General features: G+C 44.2%; 1 protein-coding gene and 1 long non-coding RNA gene across 16 annotated transcripts in view; one reads left to right on the forward strand and one right to left on the reverse strand.

Annotated features, from left to right (window-relative positions):
* The window catches only part of sox6 (SRY-box transcription factor 6), a 118,373-nt gene that overhangs the window by 17,559 nt on the left and 78,085 nt on the right, over window positions 1-22,729 (reverse strand). For 13 of the 15 annotated variants that reach the window (XM_041069941.2, XM_029143384.3, XM_055507249.1 and 10 more), the window contains 5 exons: window positions 17,380-17,503; window positions 13,803-13,882; window positions 6,300-6,449; window positions 4,257-4,437; window positions 3,832-4,019 (listed from right to left, as the gene is read on the reverse strand). In XM_041069941.2, the coding sequence (XP_040925875.1) occupies window positions 3,832-4,019; window positions 4,257-4,437; window positions 6,300-6,449; window positions 13,803-13,882; window positions 17,380-17,503 (723 nt within the window). The remainder of the gene's footprint in view (window positions 1-3,831; window positions 4,020-4,256; window positions 4,438-6,299; window positions 6,450-13,802; window positions 13,883-17,379; window positions 17,504-22,729) is intronic. The other 2 variants (XM_029143389.3, XM_029143394.3) reach the window with 1 other exon arrangement.
* LOC114851744 (uncharacterized) overlaps window positions 21,261-22,729 on the forward strand; it is a 50,987-nt gene continuing 49,518 nt past the window's right edge. The window contains exon 1 of the long non-coding RNA XR_005897409.2: window positions 21,261-21,370. This is a non-coding gene — a long non-coding RNA (uncharacterized LOC114851744). The remainder of the gene's footprint in view (window positions 21,371-22,729) is intronic.

Consider the following 22,729-nt stretch of genomic DNA (forward strand, 5'->3'; position numbering starts at 1 on the left):
ATAATGGAGCTACCTCCACCGAATGGCCGCACCAAGATGCAGTCTTGATGTCTTTCTAGGGGGGAAGCGAGACAGAGCAAAAGACCTGACCTGGGACAAGAGCCCACACACACACACATACACACACACACACGTTATCCACAGTCGTACATTATTTTTATACATTTGGCAAACACGAACAATTGGACAAAGCCTTAATGTAAGCAATCTTCACAATAGCACTTGCTGGCTACAGCCAGTGTCTGGATGCTGAGCATAATCTAATTTGGATGGGCAAACCCTTGTATGCCAAGGATTTACATTGCAGCCAAAATGCCTTGCTTTGCAATTTCCAAGACAGCAGTCGAAAAGGAGTAGAAAATTGCTTCCAGGGCTGCAGACCAGACAAGATTATATTCAAAGTCTTTGTGAGGGCTTTGCCTGAATAGAGGCCTGGCATCACACGCACACACACACACACATACACAGGAGGGAACAGTAAAACCACTATAACCAATAGGTTAGGAGTCCGGATTTTGTGGAGCACCACTGTAAGCTCCATTTGAATATTTACAGGCTGAGCTTTGGGATACGGGAAATGGACAATTGAAGTCATCAATACTGAGGAGAGGTGGTGTTGTGGGGCAGAAAAGGGCAGTTCAATAGGTTAATACACTGGCCTTTCACCTTTTGATTCCAGTTAGGGTCAGCAGAGGAATATATTTTATCTCGCACGACCTCCAAAAGCTTCGTCTGACGGAATAAAGCAGCACTGCACACAGGTTTCATTGCCTTAGGCCAGTAACTTGCAGATTTGGGCCACAGCTTATCCTTACTGGCCAAAATCTGATACAACTACTGTACATCCGTAATATGTTTCATGTGTGTGACCTGTGGCTGGCTTTGATCTCTGTTGTGCCGCTTCTGACTGGAGTGAATTTGAGTCGGGGACCTGCTGCTGTGTATTTAACTACAGATGGGGTTTGAAACAGGAAGCTATTAGGCGGTTTGTTTTGTGGTAGCTGCTGACACAAATAATGCACTCTTGTATTTATCTGGGATTTCCATGTAAAATAATTTATACTTAAAGTCTTTCGTTTACAGACAATTATGCCATTGATGTTGCAGCAAGGTCTAGTAGGACCTATTATGTGAGCTGGCACTGCAGCCATTTGGCAACACCTGACTAGTTTTTAGCAACAAGACAGATGAATACACGTTGAATGCAGCTTTAAAAATGGACTGATTAATTCCATTAAACATGGTCTGAATACAGTGGGGGAATAAAGGGTGGAATTATTTGATATAATTAACCTTTCATTTATCATATTGCAGACTAATACTGTATGCTACTGTACTGTATGACAATATGGCAACATGGTTGAATATCTACAGTAAATGTACTATCTACATGAAAACATGTAGACATGGATTCATGGGATTTATTCACCCGTGGCCATGAAATACAGCCTGTCCAGTTATAGCTACAGTGCATAATAGAAGGAAACAATTCAAATGGCTAAAGTGGATTCAGATGTACAGTATTTGACTGTAGGCACACTGGTGCATTCTAGGTAAAAGCTTCCACCTGGTGAGGAGGAGATGGTAAATAATGGAACAAAGTAATTGCCCTCTGCAGACAATAATACCTTCAGATAAATATTTTACAAAGGTAAATTGCAGAAGGATTGTAAAAGGTTTTATTGTACTGATGAAATCTAGTAAAAACAGGCAAATAAAAGACAAGCAAGGAAATTCAGCCCTGTAAAGGTTGAATATTTTTAGATGTCCTAGGGTTAAATGCATGATCTACACCATGTTCCTTTAGTACAATGTCCTGGGTGGGGTGGAACGTGTGTGTGGGGGGGGGAAGCCATCATGATAAAGGTTAGGGAGGAATGCATTGTAGTGTTCAGACACACTTTGTATGAAAAGATGAATTGATCCATCTGTAAGCAGCACTTAGACTCACTCCTCTGCCCGGTCATTACAGTGGGATAAATCAATATTTAATATCCCCCTTTAACAGCCACACTGGATGATCTTAACCTCTCCTTAATCCCATTTATGCTGCCTTTCCAGAATCTTTTTGGTGTGCGCTCTCACTATGATAAACTTCCAAACAAGAGACTGGGAGGGTAGCTATTAAAGACTGCACCATATTTATGTCAGGTGAGGCGCTTTCTTGAAATATTAATATTCTGAAACTGACCAAAGTGAAAGCTTTTATCTCGGGCATTCAAACCTTCCTAGTCCGTTGGCTTGTATCAGCAAAAGACTCTCTCACCTTCCCTCTCATTTCAGGGCTGAATTATAACCTACTGTTCTTTATTGCAGCCAAAGGATGAAGATGATGGGGGCAATTCTTTTAGCTGACTTGATAAAGCATGCTTCTAATTTCACACCATCCTAATAGGACCAGTGTCACTGAATCGTGGAGGTGACAGTATCTCACAGTGATTTGCATGAGCCAGAGTTAAACGTGAGTTCACTGAAAGCGGCCTTTAACGGGACACAAGACAATAAAAATCAAATGCAAGGCGCTTTTGTACGGATTCAGCTACTTCACGTTAGTGGGTGTATCTACTCAACAGCTGCATTTTCAGTTATTTCTTTCTTCCTTTTAGAACCAAAACAAACATAACAAAGCATTCTTCTGAGATGATTGGTTTAACATCCGAGGAAACAAAACTCCATCCCACAAAAGACTAATCAGGGACCAAAAGAGCTTGCGTTAAGCTCTACCTGCTGAGGACAATGCAGGTTGTAGGTGTGCGCTGCCTGTTGAAAATGGCTCTTAAAGACAGTGTTCAGTTACTGCTTTCATGTTGTAACAGATTTGGTGTCTTTGTTGACCACAAGCTCACCCTAGTTGGGAGGCAGGGACTGAGTCGAAGACCTAACTTGAAAGCTTCACATGCTGTTTCGTACTGTAACTCCACAAAGAAAGTGTAAAGGTAGATTTTGGTCAAGATGAAGTTCATGAAGAAAGTGTGCCAGGGGAGAATTATACTCTAGTGGACACCAAAATGACACAAAGAAGTCATTCATACGGGTTCATTATTGTTGAGATCAGTTTTACTCTGGGCACTAGGATAAGTGCAAGGGAGGCTCCACTTCCTTCTGTGCCTCACACCGACTTATTTCTTCACCAAGGGCATAGTTGATTGCCACCTGCATAGACAGTGATCTCTTCCAAATACCAAATTAGAGGGAAATCAAAATAGATATTCATTGACTGTTTTACATATACATTGACCTAGTTGAGGCTGTTGGTTTAAAGTGTCAGGTGCTGAAATATTAATGAGCATCGCTCCCAGTTCCTGCCTGCTCCTCACAGCCAACTGGCAACATGGCATCGTGCTGAAGAGGAGGACAGCTTTTTTCTCTCCTTGATTGACTCATTGATTGAAGATATTTTTAAAGGGAATCCCTGGGAGTGTGTGCTCCTGGTACAAAGCAACCCCATCCTGCACCAGGGGACAGAGAGGGGCTGTAAGTCTGCTTTAATTGGGCAGGAACTTCAGAGTCGTCTTAACCCACACCGGGCACTGCCATGGCCTGTCACGGCCCTCACACCAACATCAACAACGCCGAGCCCTCTAAACACACACCCACTAACATATTCGTACTAATTTGAGTAAACACATGGGGCGACGCCAGCTCTTATCAATACGGCCACTCTGGACATGGATTAAAGAAAAATATTAGCCTTAAGAATTACTGCTATATGAAAATCACCATGTTCCACTTTCTTCAATAGTTTCGTCCTTCGTTACTTGTGGGGAGACCTGCAAGACTATGTGGTCAGCAGCTTGTTTTTTGTTTAAAGGAGGAAGCATTGGTCCTAACCTTGTCCACTCTGCAGTTGTTAAGGCCCACAGCGCTGAGGGCAGACAGCTTTGCCTCCATGCCCTGCTGGTGATGTTGCAGCTGTTCCCTCTGGATCTGCTCCCTCATTTTCCGAGCCTCTTGAATGGCCTTCATCACTGTGTCCTGATCCCCGAACAGCGCAGTAGAGTTTAGGCTGGACAGGATATCTATATAGACACACACATGCGCGCAAAGTAGAGTTTCGACATCAGAATTAATCTGAGAGAACATGCTCCCAAAAAACTTCACTCAGCGTCCTCGGAGTGGTATTTATTTAGGATATTAAATGCCAAAACCTTGCGATGTAGTGGTAAGTTCATACTTGGAGGGTGTGTTTGAACAGAGCGAATCTGTGTGGATGTGCGAGGTCTTGTTTTTGAAGTGAATTCACTGTGAGGTCTTACCCAGAGATGAGCCCCGGGCTAGGCCTCCTCCAAGTGGGCTGGGGATACCACCCTTGCCAGCCAGGCTGTTAGGGCTGCTCTTACTGCCGGGGAACAGGCTTTGCGTCGGGGATGTGGGGGGTTTGACCAGTTCTGTCGTTTTTGGTCGAGCAGACAGGTTGAGCGGCTGTGTTCCTTCCTCCTATGGCAGCAGAGATAGGAGTATGAGAGAAGACAGATATGAATAGGTGGCCTCCCCCCTCCTGTTGTGGAGAAGCACTGGATTCCCAGACAGCACAGTTCTGCTCTGTTCCTAGTTAATTATAGGATCCCTTTCCTGACCCACACCTCCTCCCTGATTCTTCCGTCTCTTCGCTTTTTTCCCCCCTCTTCTCTCCTCTCCTCATCCATCCTTCCTTAGGAGCCGTGCCACTGCGATCTTCCTCACAGTTGCTCAGCGCCTTTGTTCACACTAATTAAAGCAGATTCTGTCTCTCTGTACATCTTCATCTGTTCTCCCTCTCCTCCTCCCTGCTCTCTGTGTCTGCACTCTGGTTCGAAGAATAAATAATGACCAGATAACGGCGGTGCCAGTGATCAAAGACAGCTGTTCCATTCATCAGATGTCGTCTTACATTATCTACTTCATTAACTTGTTTTCTAATTTCATTCCTCATTTGTGCATACTTGGGTTTATCATGTGCTTTGATTTGCCTATTCCTAAAAAATATTATGTCATTCAAACAAAAAAACACCATAGTGTAGTTCTGAGATGTAGGATGAATGGGTGGTTCTATGTCTTCTGGGCTGGTTGCAGTCTTAAAAGCAGGTACCGATGTTAGATGAAGAGCGTTATTCTCCATCCTTCAGCGGTCTAGGATGAAACATTTTATCTATATCTTTCAACATAATACAGCATATAAAGATAAATATAAATAAAGCAATCTGTAATTTGATTTGATGTCACCTTTTCTTCTCTGTACATTATCTACAGTTAATAAATGATATACTGCAATAAATGCTGAACGATTGGGAATATAATCAACGTGAACATTAGCACTGAGATCATCGCTTTGAACAGTGTAAATCTCTCTGTATACAAGGCCATCTTTTACATTAGATTAGGGCCTAGGCTGTCGTTAACAGTATTTTTCAAAGCCCAAGTGTCTCCTTGTCCAAACATATGGCTCAAGCATAGACTGCCCCAAGGCCTTGTTATTGCTGTGCCAATAACAGTTTGTCATGCAGTGAAGCCGAAAGCAGATGAACAAAACTGAAGGCAATCGGATTCCATTGGACTGTGGATACAGATGGCAGGATGCCAGTGCATGTTTACTTTCTACTTTCATATGATTAATTTCATTTAAAGGCCTTAATTTTGGAATATTTGGCAGCCTTTTTAATATTTAGACTAGGTTTGGTGTTTTATTAATATTGGAATAATTGTTCATCTCATCTAACCTGATAAATGGATCTCATATGGTGATGCTTTTGAGTCAGTACGAGTGTGCGCATGTGTGTGGAGTACCAGCGTTTCACGACAAAGATTTATTGCCTTTCTCCATTGTGATATTATTAAGCTAAACCACTCCAAATGGGCATATGTTTGTGATTATGGTCGTACTGAGTGAAGATGATGTATATGGCCTTTCCGCCGTGTGGAGGTCTAGTGGAAGTCGGCCACACAGCAGCACAAAATAAACTTATGCAGTGTGATTGTTTGTAATGCATAAAAAGTCATTCATCCACATTTGTGCTTCACTTCTGTCAGCATTTGTGCAAAACAGTTTCATTTCATTTACGTTACCAAAAAGAAGTCAAAACAGCTTGTTGTTTCTCAAGTGACTGACGTGGAGCAGCCATTACTATAGCAACCATGTCCACGGAGTTCTAGTTAAGAGGGTGAGCCTTGTAAAACCACAGATTGATGGCCTGCTAGAACCTTGTACTAGTAGGTAGAGTAGAGGCTTTTATTCAAACGACACAGACTAGGCTTGGCTAGGTCAAGCACCACTCAAGGCCTGTGCTGGTGGGTGGGCAGGTTACAGGAGTTGAGGGCTATACCTTGACTTGAGCGATGGGGCTGGAGGAACTCTTGTCATTCTTCAGCGAGGAGGGAGAAATGGGCCCACTGGCATTAAGGGGCTGGGGGAGTGGGGGCATCTTGGCTCCAGGAGAGACCTGCATGCTGGCAAGCTGGGCAGCATACAGTTGCTGTAGGGAGGTGAAGAAACCCGCAAAGGCGTTAACATCCAAATCCAGCAAACATTCAAAGTTTTATATTCTCTCTTTTCCTCTCCCTAGAACCCTCTGCTTCTGCGTCTGCCTTCATCTCCCCCTCTGTCTCCCTTTTACGTCTTTCCTCTCTTTCCACGAAGCTGGCAAAGAACCTCCATCAAAGGTCTTAACTGTATTTCAAAGACCGAACCCAGAGAGAGACAGCAGTCTTAAAAACCACACAGAGATGGCTTTCATTCAAAATACTTGGAGCCCCTATTTTCCACTCATCACAGAGAAAAGTTTGCCGACTGGATGCAAGTGTGCGAGCAAAGATTTCTCATTTTTCTAGATCTACACGGCTGCATATTAAAGTTTCTGGCCTGTCATTTGTCTCCACACCACCATGGGAGACGGTCCCACTCCGTAATGTTAGAAACCCAAGCTCTGTTGGATCGGCATCACAGGATGTTCAACACACGCATTATTAAGGCTTAGAACCCTACACAAAGAGCACTGATGTAATCATCGTTATTTTCCTTGGCGTTTAATCAGTACGTTGACCAATTGTTGGTGACATTACCACACAAGAGGGTGGTTCACATGACTGCTGAAGTACTCAGTAAGCGTTATGGCTCTAACAGGGCTGAACTGAGTGCACAATTCCCATGTCCACCACTGGGCTCAATGAAGTATGTGACGTGGTAGACACTGTAATTAGACTTTGATATGAGGCATTGGAAGTACTGTATTTACCACAGTTTGGTGAACCACAGACATCCCGGTGTCTGTTTGATCAGACTTAGTCATTTATTCTTTATGCTTGGTAGAAACCTGTATTGACATTATGCCCATTTATCAGTTATCATTAGTAACAAATAGCACAAGACTGGTTTATACTAGTATTTCTGTGCCTACTGAGCCCAGCACTCCCACATGGCCAGGACTTCTTTTAGCCTCAGGGCTGTATTGATTGAACACCAGTTAAGTGATGAAATTGGCTTTTGTCTCCTGCTGCAAATGGCAGGGATCTGTCAAACAGAGCTACTATCTGAGAGAGTGTTACTCCATGTAGGCTCACTTCATCAGACAGATAGCAGCCCTCAACCCCCCCACTGGCCTGCTATCCTCACACCAGCTAAACCTTATGGTCGGTTGTGTTCTGCTGTCAGGGAGAATCTAATTTCTCTTCCCCTGACCAATCAGCAAACCCTGCCTTATTTCCTGGTTTAGTGGCCCCATACTGTTGGCATTTGTGTGCGTGTATAGGAAAAGCACCTCAACCTTGTCGGCCTCACCTTCATCTGTAGCATAGATGCAGGCTAAAGCCAAACACTGCTCTTTATGTCCATGCACATATCTCCAGATATAAACACATATGTGCTCCTGTAAGAAACTTTATCGCTGCCACATAAGCGGCAATACAAAAGCTCCATTCTTCCAGGGGACCTGGGGATAACAACAGCACATGGGCAGCGGAAATGACAGACTGATTATGTTCCCACAATGATAGCACTGCCCCCACCTCCCTCACAAACAGCCTTTTGTCTCCGACAGGAATGGACACAGGCGAACCCAACTCTGTTTTCTTCTCATCTGAGCTCGACTTAGTTAATGTCAGTGCTAAAGGTACTCTATGTGTGTGTGTGTGTGTGTGTTAGGAGAAGGGGGGTATTTCATTCACTGCCTGTCACTCCAGGCTAAAAGCAAGTTTAAGTAGAGGAGCAGAAACGGGGTCTGGTGGGCAGATGTTTGCTAACAGGCCTGTCTACTGGCATGCCACTGACCTCGAGAGAGAAGAACTTTATTGTCCTGGAAAAAGAGCATGAGTAGACTTTGCTTCAAATTAGTGGCAGTCACTGATTAACAGGTCAGTGCCATGGGGTGAGAAGCAGTGGTTACCCTGTGAACAAAGACCAGTCTGCCGCCAGAAGCCAAGGATCAGGTCGAAAGACAGACAAAGTTATCACCCACTGTGAACTGCGCATCATCTGGTGACTTTTCTTTTGTTCTGCATAATGGATGGATAAAACCACCAGACATTAAATTTACTCTGTGTCACAGGGACAGGAATTGTGGTTGTAAGGGTAAGTGTTGATGCAGCCTGCCAAGGCGGGTCTCCCTGAGCAGGAGACATCTGCCTGCTTCCCCCAGTTGACTCTCTCACATCTAATCACCCCTTCGTCATATCTGCTTGCCAGGTGGGGGCGGCAAAAGGCTCATGGTAATGAGGGTCAAGCTGAAAGTCAATGCTTCATCTTTGGGGCATTGAAGCCATAGTTGCATGTCTGAGTGACGTCCGCCTCTCTTCCCTGTTTTACACTCATATAGTAGTTTGGTCTTGTTAAAGGGAATCTGGCGGCATGTGCTTGTGTTTTATGTTTTCTCTAACCTAGAAGACATTTTTTATATAAACAAGAATGATTTTAAATGAAGTGGGGAGACACGCTAACACACAATCTAAGGTCTTTGTTCTGACCCCAACATTCCCTGTTTCCCAGTAGAGCGGAGCAGCTACAGTAGATGTGAGCAGATTAAGGATGGATTCAAAGTGAGAGCAGCACGCCCAAGGTCAGGCTGTTAGCCTCTGGTAATTAAAAACAAGCCCTCTGGAGGCAGCAGAGGTTAAACAGGGAGGTTCACTTTTTGTGCCGGTGACATTACAGTAAATGGAGATTACACACTCTGCCGATGATGTTAGACATGTCCGAAGTATGACGCTCAGTTAAGATGGTCTAAGTGAAACAACAATGCTGATTCTGTGAACGATTGTATGTAGATTAAAAGTTAAAAGTTTCTGTGGAGAAACAAACATACAGTACATCTGCTGTGTCACATTGGTAGCATTTGCTGGGAAAATTAGGAGGCAGACTGCAGTCGGTTATGGTGCAAAGTACAAATATGATATATGACATGAACTTATGATCTTTGCTTTACTTGGCAAACATTACGTGATGATCGCCACACTCTCGTGTATGGGTGCATCTCTGTCAGTGTCTCATTCACCTTCCCTGGCCTGGGTGCTGAGCACTGGGTTGGATATGAGGACATTAACTGTGCATCAGTGCACCACACCATTTAAAAGGCAGCACAGCGCCAGCCCTGTTTGCCACAAGGCTTGTACAGGCTCATTGCCCAGGGCGACCAGGCAGGCTGACCCAGGCTAAGCCCAGATGTCGGGAGTGGAGGAAGGCGTTCTGGTGCACTGTGCCGATGCTTTCCAGTATGGCCCAACATCTGTCTCATCTGCTGGCACCCAACCTGCTCTGCTCTAACCCCTCCTTCCTCTTGTTGTCTCACTCCATTTTATACATACAGTACACTATATATTTCCCTCTAATAGTTTCTCTTACAGGCACATACACAAACACTGTAAGTGTGTGTGTGTGTGCGCGTCTGTGTGTGAGTGAGACTTCCTGCAGGCCCACGGGCCCCAGAGCCAGCCCTCCTATTCAGCGCTGCTCACTGCATTATCCACTCTATCTGTCCATCTGTCCCTCTGTTCACCACTGCCTCTTTCCAGCTGCTCACCTAGCCGCCCTATTAGCCAGTCTTCCACACACAGCTAGCATTGCTGCACTGCTCTGGGTTACCTTCAAAGACCGAGCACTTCTGCTCATAAACACAGAAACAGCTGCTCTCTACAGTATGTCTGTTCTTTTTCCTTCCCCTCCTCCTCTCTCGCTCGCTCTTTCAAAGTCAAAGTGCTTCACTTGTTAATGATGAAAGCTGTTTCCTCACATCTGTACTGCATCCCAACAAAAGATAATATTGTCTGTTACTTTCCCACTTTCTTGTGTTACACTTGTCCCCCTGACTGTAACGCTCTTATCACTCCAGCCGTCTGAGTGCCTGCTTAGATGCGCCTGTGTGAGATCTGTTTTGGGTTGTCACTGAGCATGTGGGCTTCTTTTCATCTCTACAGCAGGACTGAAAGCTGATGCTGAGGCCCGGTTTATCGTGGGCCTAGAGAGGCATCACACTGTAGCAAATGCTGCGCTGGTGCAGATTGTGGTTTTACCTCAAGTAGCTTGACTATCAGTACTGTAAAGTATAAGGGTGGTATCGGTCTGGGAAACACACTGACAGAGTGAGAAAAAGATGGGATGGGAGTAATTCAGGAAGAAACAGACAAAGTAAGACATGGAGAAATTGGAAAAGCAAGACATTAAAATGGAGGCAGTGAGAAAATGTTGCTTTGACTGGGTAAGAGGAGAGGATTTCTTTTAGAGGATTTATCCAGTCCACTTCAGAGAACCCAGATGTTCAGCTTATCCAATAAGACATTCTTTAAAATGGCTTAAACCACAGCGTCTGCTTCCTATAATAAAAACAGGACTCATGTTTACTGTGTCTCTTTTGCAGAAGAATATATATTGACTTTATAGTCTCTTTTCACTTGGCAATTGATGCTGAAGCTGTAATGTACAACCAGCAAATTAAGTCCTGTCCCGAATAGAAAATTCTTTTGTGGAATTAGAGAAATTCTCATCCCCTTGTCTACTCACTCAATTGAATATAGTAGGTGTCCGAACAGATTGGGGCACAATCTAAGCACAATTTCCTCTGTTAGGTGAGAGGTGTCAGTTGTAATCAGGGAAGGACAGGCATGGATGGAGCCATTGTTTCCTGCTGCTGCTGGGCTCATCCCAGCGCTGTGTGGGTGCTAATGAAGAGGGGCATGTCGCGCTGGGATAGTTTACCCGCCTCCTCTCCTGTGACTTGGGGACGAGAGCCAATCTGTCAGGAAAACATTGAGTGAAATTGCCCCGTGGTACAGCAATGCCTGGTGACAGCCACTTGCACACTGCCAGCCACCAGACTGATGCTACCACCCTGTATTGACAAGCAAATTACAGTCTCCAACACTCAAACGCATCCTGGAGGATTCATTTACATCCATCAGACCTAAGCTTTTGTTACCTTGTAGCGATTCCTTCTCTTGGAGAGAAAGGGCATGGGCTGAGGGGAGGATCCCAGACTGTTATGACAGAGGAGATTGTGAAGAGGCTGCGCGGCCAACATTAAGAGTGACAGAGCGGCTGGCCCCTCTGACTGGATGGCTGATCACATTACCTCGACAGCATTGTGGGAATTAATTCCTCCAATAAGATAATTTTTTAGGGTTCACATATTGCACAATCTAAACTAAGTAAATTGGGGAAAATTACACCTTGTCATGCAGCTGACAGGAACCGATATTTTAATTGGGGGGCATCAGCCTTATGCATACATACAGTACGTGTGTACATGTGTGTTTGTGATGAAGAAGAAGGGCTTGGAAACTAGAGAAGTTCAGGCCAGTTTAAAGGGTTAGTGGGGTATTGTGTTTGACGATGTGTAAAAAGTATTTATAAAAATATATTGACCTGATATCTTAAGTGATGGCTAATAAGGAAAAATATTGGGTAGACAAAATCATTTCAACTTATCTTACTTTAAAGTGAAGGTAATATTGATTTTGAGGCCACGCGAGTACTTTACTCTAGCTTTTTTGGTTTCATGTCAAATTAACTAATGAGTTTTTATTTTGCCTTTCTAACACACACACACACACACACACACACACACACACACACACACACACACACACACACACACACACACACACACACACACACACACAGTACAACAGGCTTGATTTAGAAGACGTAAGCGGGGGCTGGCACTACTGTGTCTTTGCTCTAAAAATGAGGCGACAACTCCAACTTAATTCAGTTTCTGGGTTGAAATGATGTTTTTAATCATAGCTGGCTTCCAGTGCTTTGTAGAGGAAGTGGTGGCAGTCACATGGTTTGTTGATCCCAGCTATGCAGAAAAGGGCATGTTTGACTTGCCTTGCTGTTTTAAGGGGAGTCTCTGTGCAGGGTAAATAGCAGCCAGCAGGCGGAATATGTGACAGGCTGACAGACTTCAATTAATGGAAAACGCACCTCTTTTTGTTGACTGTGTTCTGTAAAGGTCAGCCAAGTCATGGTCTTGGAGGCACTGTTTTTGCCCATTCCCAGGGTTAGATACATAATCAGAATTAATGACTCTAGACCTGTCTCCCCTCCTCACCCCAGCCTTTAGATATATGACTGTCTCATCTGACCTCATTCACCGCTATAAATAGACACGCCGTTTGACCCACCACTCTTCCAGTGAACTTCGCTACGATACGCACCATAAGAAACATCTTCACCTAAACAGCCTCCATACTTTACTCTCGCAGACACACATCTCCAAACATGAGCAGACTCATTTAACACCTTACGTGCTTCTGATCGCTCTTCTTATGTCTGCATAATGACGCACAGCCCTTCAGAGCCAGCTGCATGCATTGTTAGAACTTGCCAAGGCTCGTTAGCACTGACAGTGGTAGCCTCCGAAGGACAAATGCCACATAAGTCAGCGTGCGCAGAGTTCTCCACTCACTCCTGTTTTATCCTCTGCTGTTGAGTATCTCATGTTGGAACTTCCAATATATTTAGGCTGTTGTTGACAAAGCAGTGGTGGCCACTTAGCCGTCATTCTAATTATTGTTTCCTGGGAGCAGAATTGATTTGTCGGGAAAAAAAAATTCACTGCAAAATAAACAGTTCAAGACATGAGCCATGAGCAACAAAGTGACTGAAGAATTGTGCTGAGCCTGCCATTGTAAAATAGCAGAAAGGTAATTATGACACAAGTGTCATTGGTTTGACAACGTGGACAAAAAAGATCAAGCGTGGGCTCAGAGGGCTGCGGTAACAGTAGTATATAATGGTAACAACTTGAAGGCGAGAATGCAGATAATTATCTTTATTAAGCATTATGGCCTCGGGTTAAGCTCTGAACTGAGTTGAGCTGTTTAAAATGCTGTGAGAAAAATCCTGGAGGAGCCTGTAGGGCTTGGAGCCTTTCCCAGCGTTTTCTATAGTTCAAACCCCCTACACAGCCTCACTGAGTTACATGCCACAAGGTTGCGTTTACTGCAATAATATTAAAATGACACTGATTTTTCAACCACAGTTTTTTTCTCACAGCCGTGAAATGAACTACTACAGTGGTTCTTCTAGAAAAAGGCAATAATGTCAAGAGAATGTCATCCTTTGCTTACGCAGTCAATTGTCAGGTGGCAGGCGATTAAGGCACCAAAGTGATTCTCATTCCCTCTAATGACTATTATCTTCCTAACTCCTATGTCTGGCAGAGGAGTGGGCATAAATCCTCTATAAAAGAGGATAAATTACATATGTAAGGTGATAAGCGTGTGTGAGTTGGGGGCCTCCAGGATTATTTAGTGCACAGTTCTGAGCGTACAGCTGCTCAGCCTGCCCTGGGCTTGGCAGGCGTCCCTAGCATTCTTTGTCATAGTTCTGTACATACCTGAAGCTGGAGGGGGCTGAGTCCTGACGCTGCTGCAGCTGCCATTGTGGATGGAATGAACTGCACCGGGTAGTTATCACCTGTCGGGGGGGAGAGAGACAACAATGCGTACAGGTTCAGACAATGAGCCGGCCCACAGCAACCAGGCAAGTGCCAACATGGATCCTGGGCCCTCCACTGCTTTGCCACAGCAATGTGGCACATTGCAAAGAGCCCTCGGCTTCAAGCCCAAACATCTGCATTAACAAAAGGCTAAGCTGGTTTGACTGGAGCGGGATTACTAAGGAACGCTCCACACCATTCCCTCCTTTCTCCACCTGCACTCCTGGAAAACAGTAAAACGACACTAACTACTACATAGTTTAATAAGTAGGGTTTTTGAAGGTTTGCGTGTGTGTGTGTTTTGTGCTCACAATAAAATATCTTCCTTGGTATTCAATTTAACAATTATGTAATAGGATTAGCATGTTCTCTCAAGATGTTCATACAGCTGGAAACTTGTCTGGCCATTGTTCAACACTATATTGTTTGTTTCTGAGTAATCGCTTTGGCAGTGAAAACACTTGTATCCCAACTGGTTAGAACAAGTGTGCAGGCTCAATAACAAGAGTAAAAAAAACACGCACACATTCTTATCTGGCATATCGCTGTGATCAGGCAAGGACGCATTGGTCTCCAAATAGCAACAGTGTTCGTTTTACTGCTCACTGCTCTTGGCCTGCCATCAGCAGCTCTGTCAGGCAGGGTGCAGTGCGAGTAATATCCGTAGGGGTGCACAAGCTTTTACACACACAACCTAGTGTGTTAAGGCAGACAGAGCTGCCCCAGTGAGGCGGGACAGCGCGGCGTTCATAGCGGGGAGGTGGGGTGCACAGTGGGAATGGGGAGGGGTAGTTGGCCTTCGCTCAAACCCCACTTCTGCCTGTCACTTCTCCTCACCAACATATGGAGCCATTAAGCCACAGACAAGGTAAATGTATATACCTTCTCTTTCACTTTGCCCTGGCCTGCTCGCCTCACGCTGCAATCTTGTACAGCACAGCACAATGTGATACAGGCCATGGAAATTCAATCCCCATTTAGTAGCAAATAAACTCACACACAGAAGTGGTTTCAAATAGTGCTGGGTTGGATGTGTGGGGGTGCGCTGTGGTTATTTCTACACCTTCTCTTTTTGGTATCACTTTCTCTCTGTCTGTCAGTGCCGTCTGTGACGTAGGATGGGGGAAATAATAAACGGCTGGATGTCTTTAGATGTCATGTGAAACCTGCTGGAGGTCAGGTGCCAAGTGAGCATGCCACCTCTGCAGTTGGGGTCTCGGGCTCCAAGGTCTGGGCCTTAGGGCTGTAACTCGCTGTACTAGACTCCCGTGGATTGGGTGGTGTGCCAGGTTTGCGTCACGGGTAAAAGAGAACTACTTTTTTTTATTTTTTTTTTATCTGGCCTCAGCTGGTCTCATGCCCAGAGCCTAGACCCTGAATGCTAAAGGCTGTTGTGTGACTAGTGCAGGAGATACCGTGGTCACAACAGGCTATATTTTCATGCTCATGTGATAGCATAAATACATAGGAGTTGACAGCTAGATAGCTGAGACAGTTCTTAAACCAGTTTAATGACGAACAGCTATAACCCTCAACTATGATCTTTGCTCTGAGTTCCCATCACTACTTTTAGAATAAAAAGCTGGTTTGCTTTAGTGCAATTTCTAAAATAAATGCATCTGTTTAATCGGATGGATTTGATTTTAAAATGAAGCACTGATGGAAGTCAACTTTTAGCAGGATATTGTGAGGAGGACTGGCACAGGCCAAGGGCTCATTCAGGATTCTCCATTAGAAACACATCAGCCTGAATGCCACCATGTCTGTGTAAACAGTGCGAATAGACTGGGAAGTCCAACTTGTACCTATTTGTTTCGAAGATGACTTGGTGTTTCTATGGCTGTGCTCGTCTACCGTGCTACACCAGGCCATTGAGCACAGCCAGTGAATGGGGTGATGACTTACCACTACGGTGCCAGAATGGCTGTGTTACCGTGTGAGCACCGCGGGGCTGGGGATCATAAGCAGTGGTCCCTGGGAGCTGTCTCATAATGATAACATCAGATTAGTGTGCCTTAGTCTTAGAAATGAATGCTTGGCCACTCACTTAATGGACAACGGACACAGCAGCGTCCTGTGTACGCTGCAGGTGGCAGTGATAGCATTGTACTCTCTGGGAATATTGTGTATATTTTGTCAGACAGGGAGAAATAATAGAGGTCTTGAAAATAACTCTCCTGACTACTGGCATCATTTTCAGCCCCCCTTTGCTTTTTCTTTATGAACTCATGCATTATGCAGCAACCATGCACATGGCGACCCCTGACCATGATTCCATAATAGCTCCTGTTATTTGAACTAAAACATTTTCCGTGTCAAACCTATTGCAGAAAGCACACTGGTAAAAGACTCCCCCTCAGGCGTTTTGTTTAAGCTGTCATGGCTCCATAGTTCCAAAATAGCTGACTTTCTTTTTCATCTTGTGGTTTTATAGTTAATTCATTAACTGCACTACCACACCTTTTAATGCTCTGCCGTGAACCTGCTGACTTCCAACTGTTTTCTGTTTTCAGTCCTCTGCCTTGTTCTCGCTGTTTTACAACGGACAAGCACATTTTTTTTCTAGCTTGGACACTTATTCAACATAACACTGTATTTTATAGTATATAGTCCTATAGTATATAGTCTTATTGGTTATACTGGGTGTCTCTGTACATAAGGGAAAATTGTTTGTTTTTTTAAATGTAAAATTTTGTTTAATTTGATTTAATAATTTATAGATGTCTAAAAATTGCTTGGCCCTGGAACCAAGTAGAGCGTGTGAGGTGAAAAGCTGGGAGCAATTTAGCCTGTGCATCTTTTTTTAAATATATATATTTAATGCGAGTACAGTAGTTTGTGCTGGCACATCTCTAATTTTTCCAAGAATATGAGAGAGTGTGCGGTTAGTGCTTGAGCAGCGTGTTGCAATCCTTCTTTTATTTTAAAGGCTGTGGAGCTTGTCCTCTGCACAGTTTGAAAGACAAAGAACGATAAAGCGGCATGCTGATACAAGCAGGAGAAACAGATATATGTGCAGGGAAACCTGTTCCTGCACATCTTCCAAAGCTATCCACCTTATAATTGCCCTCTAATCACTTACTGTAATTTCACAGTCGAAATGCATAATTGTGTGAAAGCGTAATAAGGAAATTGCTAACAATAAGGTGACTTTTTAAAAGTTGCTCATCTCCTGTGTTATTGAGTCTCTAAGAGTGGGTGCTTGGAAAACGATTACAGCCTGCACACTCCTGAAAGACACTTTCATGTTGAAGACATGTTTACATTCCTCTGCCTCTCTACCCATATCTATTGTTCCACATGGTTAGAACATTCCTGGGCTCTGGTCTCGAGTCCAAGTTCAGACAGAGCAGAGCATGTCAGTGGCCTCCAGTGGAAAGAAGCATGTTTTCTATGCAACCACTGTATCAACTTTACGACTCTAAATCGTGATCCTAAGTACGGGACAAAACGGACACATAACTTATAAGCATACCTGGCTTATACGACATTCCTGGAGGGAAGAGGAAGCCTTGCTGGGCTGCGGCCGCAGCTGCCAGAGTGCGCTGGTCGTGTGGAAAAATGGGGATCATGAGCGGAGGCATGTGACCCTGGACCTGCTGAACAGATAAGGAGCAGAGATCAGAGAGAGGCCTAAGCCCGAGCACAGTACACAGAAACACAGAGCCCAATCAAGAGGAGGCCAGATCACAGCACCTCCTAACTCGCGTTGACAGCAACAACGGCCCTCGTGTGCTCACGGTACCTGGCCGAGCTGACTCACTCTCGTATTATCCTTCATTGTCCAGCCGGTTGCTTTCTGGCCTGATGGAATGATTATCCAACTCCCTCCCTGCCTGTGCATAAGTGTGGCTGAATAGCCTTTGTCTCATTAGCAGCATTCGGAGCTGTTTGCACACAAGCTACAAGGGCCAATCTTACTGTCAATCCCAGCTTCCTGAAACTCTATGACGGCTCACAGACATACTGCTTTGGGCCCGCGAGGGTTAATCCGGCACCGAGCCAGGCGACCTCAGGGGAACCTGTCTGGAAAATGGGTTAATAAAGGTCATCCCCCAAAATAAACACTTTACAGAATGTTTCTCAATTCATCCCTCCTTAAAATCAACTCGCAATAAAACGGGTCTGGGTGCAATTACTGCCGCTGCATTGGGGCATGAAATCAACCTGCTCTGAGCAATGACTTTCTCCCCATTTTCTGGCTGAGGTCTGCTATGATCTCCACTTTTTCGGGCTTTGCTGCTCCCCCTGTAGACCCTTTACCAGAGTGGTCGCGTCCAGTTTTCTGTCACAGCTAGCACACGAAACCTACTTAAAACTACTTTATTGATCTGTCCAGAGGTGCAGAGCTAGACTGAAAACTAAATAGAACCATTTTATGTCTACTGAGCCTTTACAGAGGTGCAAGTGCAGAAAGTGCATTGCAGAAGAATAGAAAAGTATGTAATTCTATAAAATGTGCTGTTGCTGAAAAAAAAATAAATGGCCAGGGGGACTGCGACAAATGACCTTAAATAAAACATTGCTTTATAGGGATTTGCCTTCCAAGTTTCCAAGCTGAACGGATGAAAGATGGATTTTGGCCTTGCATGTATGGAACATATGGAAAAACACAATAATTAATGTCACAACATGAGGTAGGGCCAGTGTCGGGCGGGGGCTGAGGTGGGGGATCACTGGAGAACATAGCTTCTCTCTGTCTGTGTATCTGGACTGTAAAACCAGATGGAGACTGTTGCTGAATGTGTGGAAGTCACAGAGCAGAAAAAGGCTCCCTCAAGTCCACATGCCTCCTAGTGTGTTACAAATGTGTTGCACGGCAGTTCATTTTCGTCCACAAAACATAAATTTGCAGTAAATTAAAAGATACTTTGACGGAGTGAAATGATGAAGTTCACTGTTCTCTTTTTCCAAACAAATGATTCACATGACCTAATGCCATCTCCACACACTGGTGTAGCCTCGAAAAGAGTATTGATCTAATGCTAAGGACACTCAAACACAATGAAAACTATTCTCATTGAAAGTAACAAATCAATCCGCAAACCGGAGAACAGCAAGTTAACACATGGAGTCATAATTTGATGAACACTGGAAAAGAGCATTTAAATAGTTTCATTCACACGGTTGCAAGTGTTTTAATCTTGAAAATGATAAAGGACTTCATTAATTCAAATTTCTAAATTGCACCACATACTGTACAGTAGTATCTACAGTCTATATATCTCAGCAAAAATCTGAGATACTTGAACGTATTCTCCCCAGCAGTAAATTTAAATGATATAATTTCATCTGGGATATTGCCTTTTATTACTATTATTATTTTAAAATATGGAGCAGAATATACAAGGCTCGTCGAGGCGAGACAGAGTGTGTATGTGCACTGAAGGGGAGATAAATGCATTGAGTTTGAATGGCTGTGATTTGCAGTAATGAGCTCCACACATTAAAGTTTAATTCGCGGCAACTAATGTCAGAGAAAGGCAAATCAGATGTCGAGGAGCTTCAAGGTGGCAACAAACAGTGGAGGTTATCTGTGTTGTCAGTCACCAGCTGGCTGGGCAGCATTTTTTTTTACTTTAAAGTAGAATTAGGAAAAAAATAAAGAGGTGGATTTAAAAATAAAAGCTGTGACTGAGGCAACTTCCATTCTCCTTATTTTACTTGAAACCCAGCCTCCCCCTCTTTAGGTTACCCTCAACTTCATGTATGTGTGGGCAGAGTGCCCAGGATGCTTCTACTGCCAAGATGATCTTGAGTTCGGAGAATGAAGTGCAGCAGATGTGAGAGGGGCACTCGGCCTGCGTCCTCCCTTCTCGTAAAAACAGCAGCATTGTTGTGCTGGCACCGCTCTTCCTTTGTCTTAGCACTGCTAAGTACTGGATAATGTCATTTCACACCATCTGCCCCGAGGCTTCATTAAAAATACATGAATGGGCTATCTTACGAGGAACAGGTGCTATTGTTTGTCCCTCAAGACCCAGCACTAAGGATCTGACTCGGAATACTTGAAGAGGAGCATCTGTAGTGATCAGTCAGACAGACTTGGCCGAGGCCCCCGTCTCTGCCAGCCTACGCTCCAACAGAGGTTTCTGGGGAAACTCAACTGCCTTGCAACATGTATCATCAATTCAGATGACCTGATGAAGTCTGTAGCAGGCCAGCACACAATCTGTTTCCTTCCCAAGTAGACGCTGGTGTTTGATAAATAGAGCCAACGTGCAGGCCCAGTGTGTGAGGAGAATCCCTCATAGATGGCGTTACAGTATGTAAATTTGTGTCAGTTTTGGTTTTGTTTGGCTTTATCGTTCTTTAAACATTCTTTTAAATTTGAATCACAGGAAATAATATTAGCTGCTCTTTAGTTTAAGCTAAACCCTAAACCAGAAATCTCTACTGACAGTTCCCAGTTGTGACCTCAGCAGCTGGGGTCGAGTCAGATGACTGAGACCATACACGGTCTCCCTTCATTTCTCTCTGTGATAAAATATAGACAGATCCTGTAGTATTTCAGGTCATAACTCTTACAAATATTTTTGCACAGAAAAGAAAAGGGAGTGGTTGTGTTCTTATCAGCCTGTAAACATCCGCCTCAGACGCACCAGCTAGCAGCTCAGAGACACTGAGTGCAAATGGAGATGTACAGCGCATTACAGCGCTCACTTGGGCCCCTGTCAACACCCATGTTCCTCACTGTCTGCTGCAGCCTCCACAAAGCGCCTAGGGGGCCTGGAGACCCCCTGCTGGGCTGCGTCTCTGAACCCCCTGCAATTTCACGCGCAGATCCACACTCAGGTTTGCTGAGCACAGACCACAATGCTCTGTTCGAAGGAATCTGGCACAGTTTGGTTTTTAGTGCTACAGTCAGTCAGTGTTCTAGTTATTGAAAGGTGAAATGGGCAAAAAAGACAGACATCTACTTTATTCTCGCTGTGTCTCATGGTTATTAGTTTGAAAGGACCCGTGAGATCCTGGGTCTAATATCCTGGTTAATTGCTACTTGACACCTTTTAACACACCTCGTGCACAGATGCTTATCTTAGATATAATCTGCATTCATTTGCCTTGAGGAGACTTGTAAAAAGTAAAACCACTCTAACTGTTTTATGGAATAATGACAACAATATGACTGCAGCTAACCAGACATTTTAGAGGAGACTGTGGTGAAGATCCCCTCAAGTCTGTATAGGCATGCAAATTTGAATGGGCACCTTTCCAATTAGGAAAATATCACAATTACCAGTAATGATTTAGAGGGAGAGTTCTGTTACACTGGTGTCTTATTTTAATACAATCATTTCCACACTTTAGTAGTTGTCAGATCCGAAGCTCTCGCTAACCTTCTTTTTCACATTTTCTATAGGAGGGGGTTTCGTAATGTTACCCAGGGAGGATCGACTCCAGCTGCTGCTGTAAGGACTGATAGTTCACACTTCGTTCCCCACTGAGCTGCACACCAAACGCCTGTGAGTAGAAATCACCTTTTGTGATCCATTTAAAGGGAAAGTGATCTCAAGGAAGCAGGAAAGTCTGGCTTCAACCCAACAGCAGCACGCACAGTAAAACTGACACTAGACAGCAGGATATGTTTAACACCAGCCACTGTGTACACAGCCCACTGGGTGTACACTGAACTGGAGCCTAACCATGAGGAAAATCACTCAGTGGAAGCACTTCTGAACTACTGAATCCTCAGCGTTGCTGCTGGATTTTCCCCCACTGAAACAATCACCGGTTCTTTAGGCACATATTACTCCTATACCACAGGTCACTTATCAGCTGATTGGCCACTGTAAAACCTAATAGTTCCATCACACAGCAGACGCACACATTGATCTGACAGAGCTGTGATGCTGTTTGGATTTGTCTGTAGCTGATGGTAATCAGACAAATAGATCAATAGATTTGAAGCAGACTTTGATGCTTCAGACTTCTGCCTTAGAATTACGGTCTTCATATTACCACCCACCAGACTGAGGCGCATTATTCCTGCTTGTCTGCTCTGCCAGTGAATGCACAGGAATGGGGCGGGCAAATACACTGGAGAGGTTCAGGTCAGCAACAAAGGGCCCTTGTCCTGGTCCCGGTCTCTGACCTTTTCTCCTGACTTCCTTCCTGCATGTGAAATCTTTTTAGAGCAGACGTTGCCTCAAAAGTCAGAGAAAAAGTCTAGCGTGCAAATACTGCCTGATAATAAGTCCCACAATGTTTTCGTCTGTCGTGCCACAACAGCGACTGAGAGCAGGCGCTGTTTGCTCAGGTTTAAGTTGGACTCTCACAGTCACGTGCGTGTGTTAAACTGCAGCAAATCCAGACACTTGAGTGGGGTCAGGCTCTCCAGAGGGAATATCCAATAGATGACTTCTTGTTCCACTAATTCCTTACACAGTAAAACAAGCCATCTTGGAAAACAGCCATTCTAATATGTCTATATTAAGATGGGAGCTTGAAAGCAGGTTAGTCCAACCCTCTGACACACACCAGCCCAAATCCTCCCGCTGCAGCCGCCCTCCGCCTCATCCCTGCTGTCTGACTTCCTGTGAAGACTGAAGGCTGCTCTCTTCTAAACCATTTAAATTCATTAGATTCATACGTGGCAAACATGTAATGAACACAATAATACATTTTAGGATTGCGTTTTGAAAAGTTTAATAAATTTTTATTTTTCAAAAAATTAGGATTTTTAGGAATCACATTCTGTGTCCAGGTTTCAAGGGTTAAAATCACAAATAAATATGTCAGATGTTTAAGAAGATGCTTTCATGCAGTGATACTAAACTTACACAGGTCCCATATTTGGATTTTTGTATCTTTTTATTTGTATG

The sequence above is a fragment of the Betta splendens genome, chromosome 3 (genome assembly GCF_900634795.4).
Source record: "Betta splendens chromosome 3, fBetSpl5.4, whole genome shotgun sequence".
Taxonomy (NCBI): Eukaryota; Metazoa; Chordata; class Actinopteri; order Anabantiformes; family Osphronemidae; genus Betta; species Betta splendens.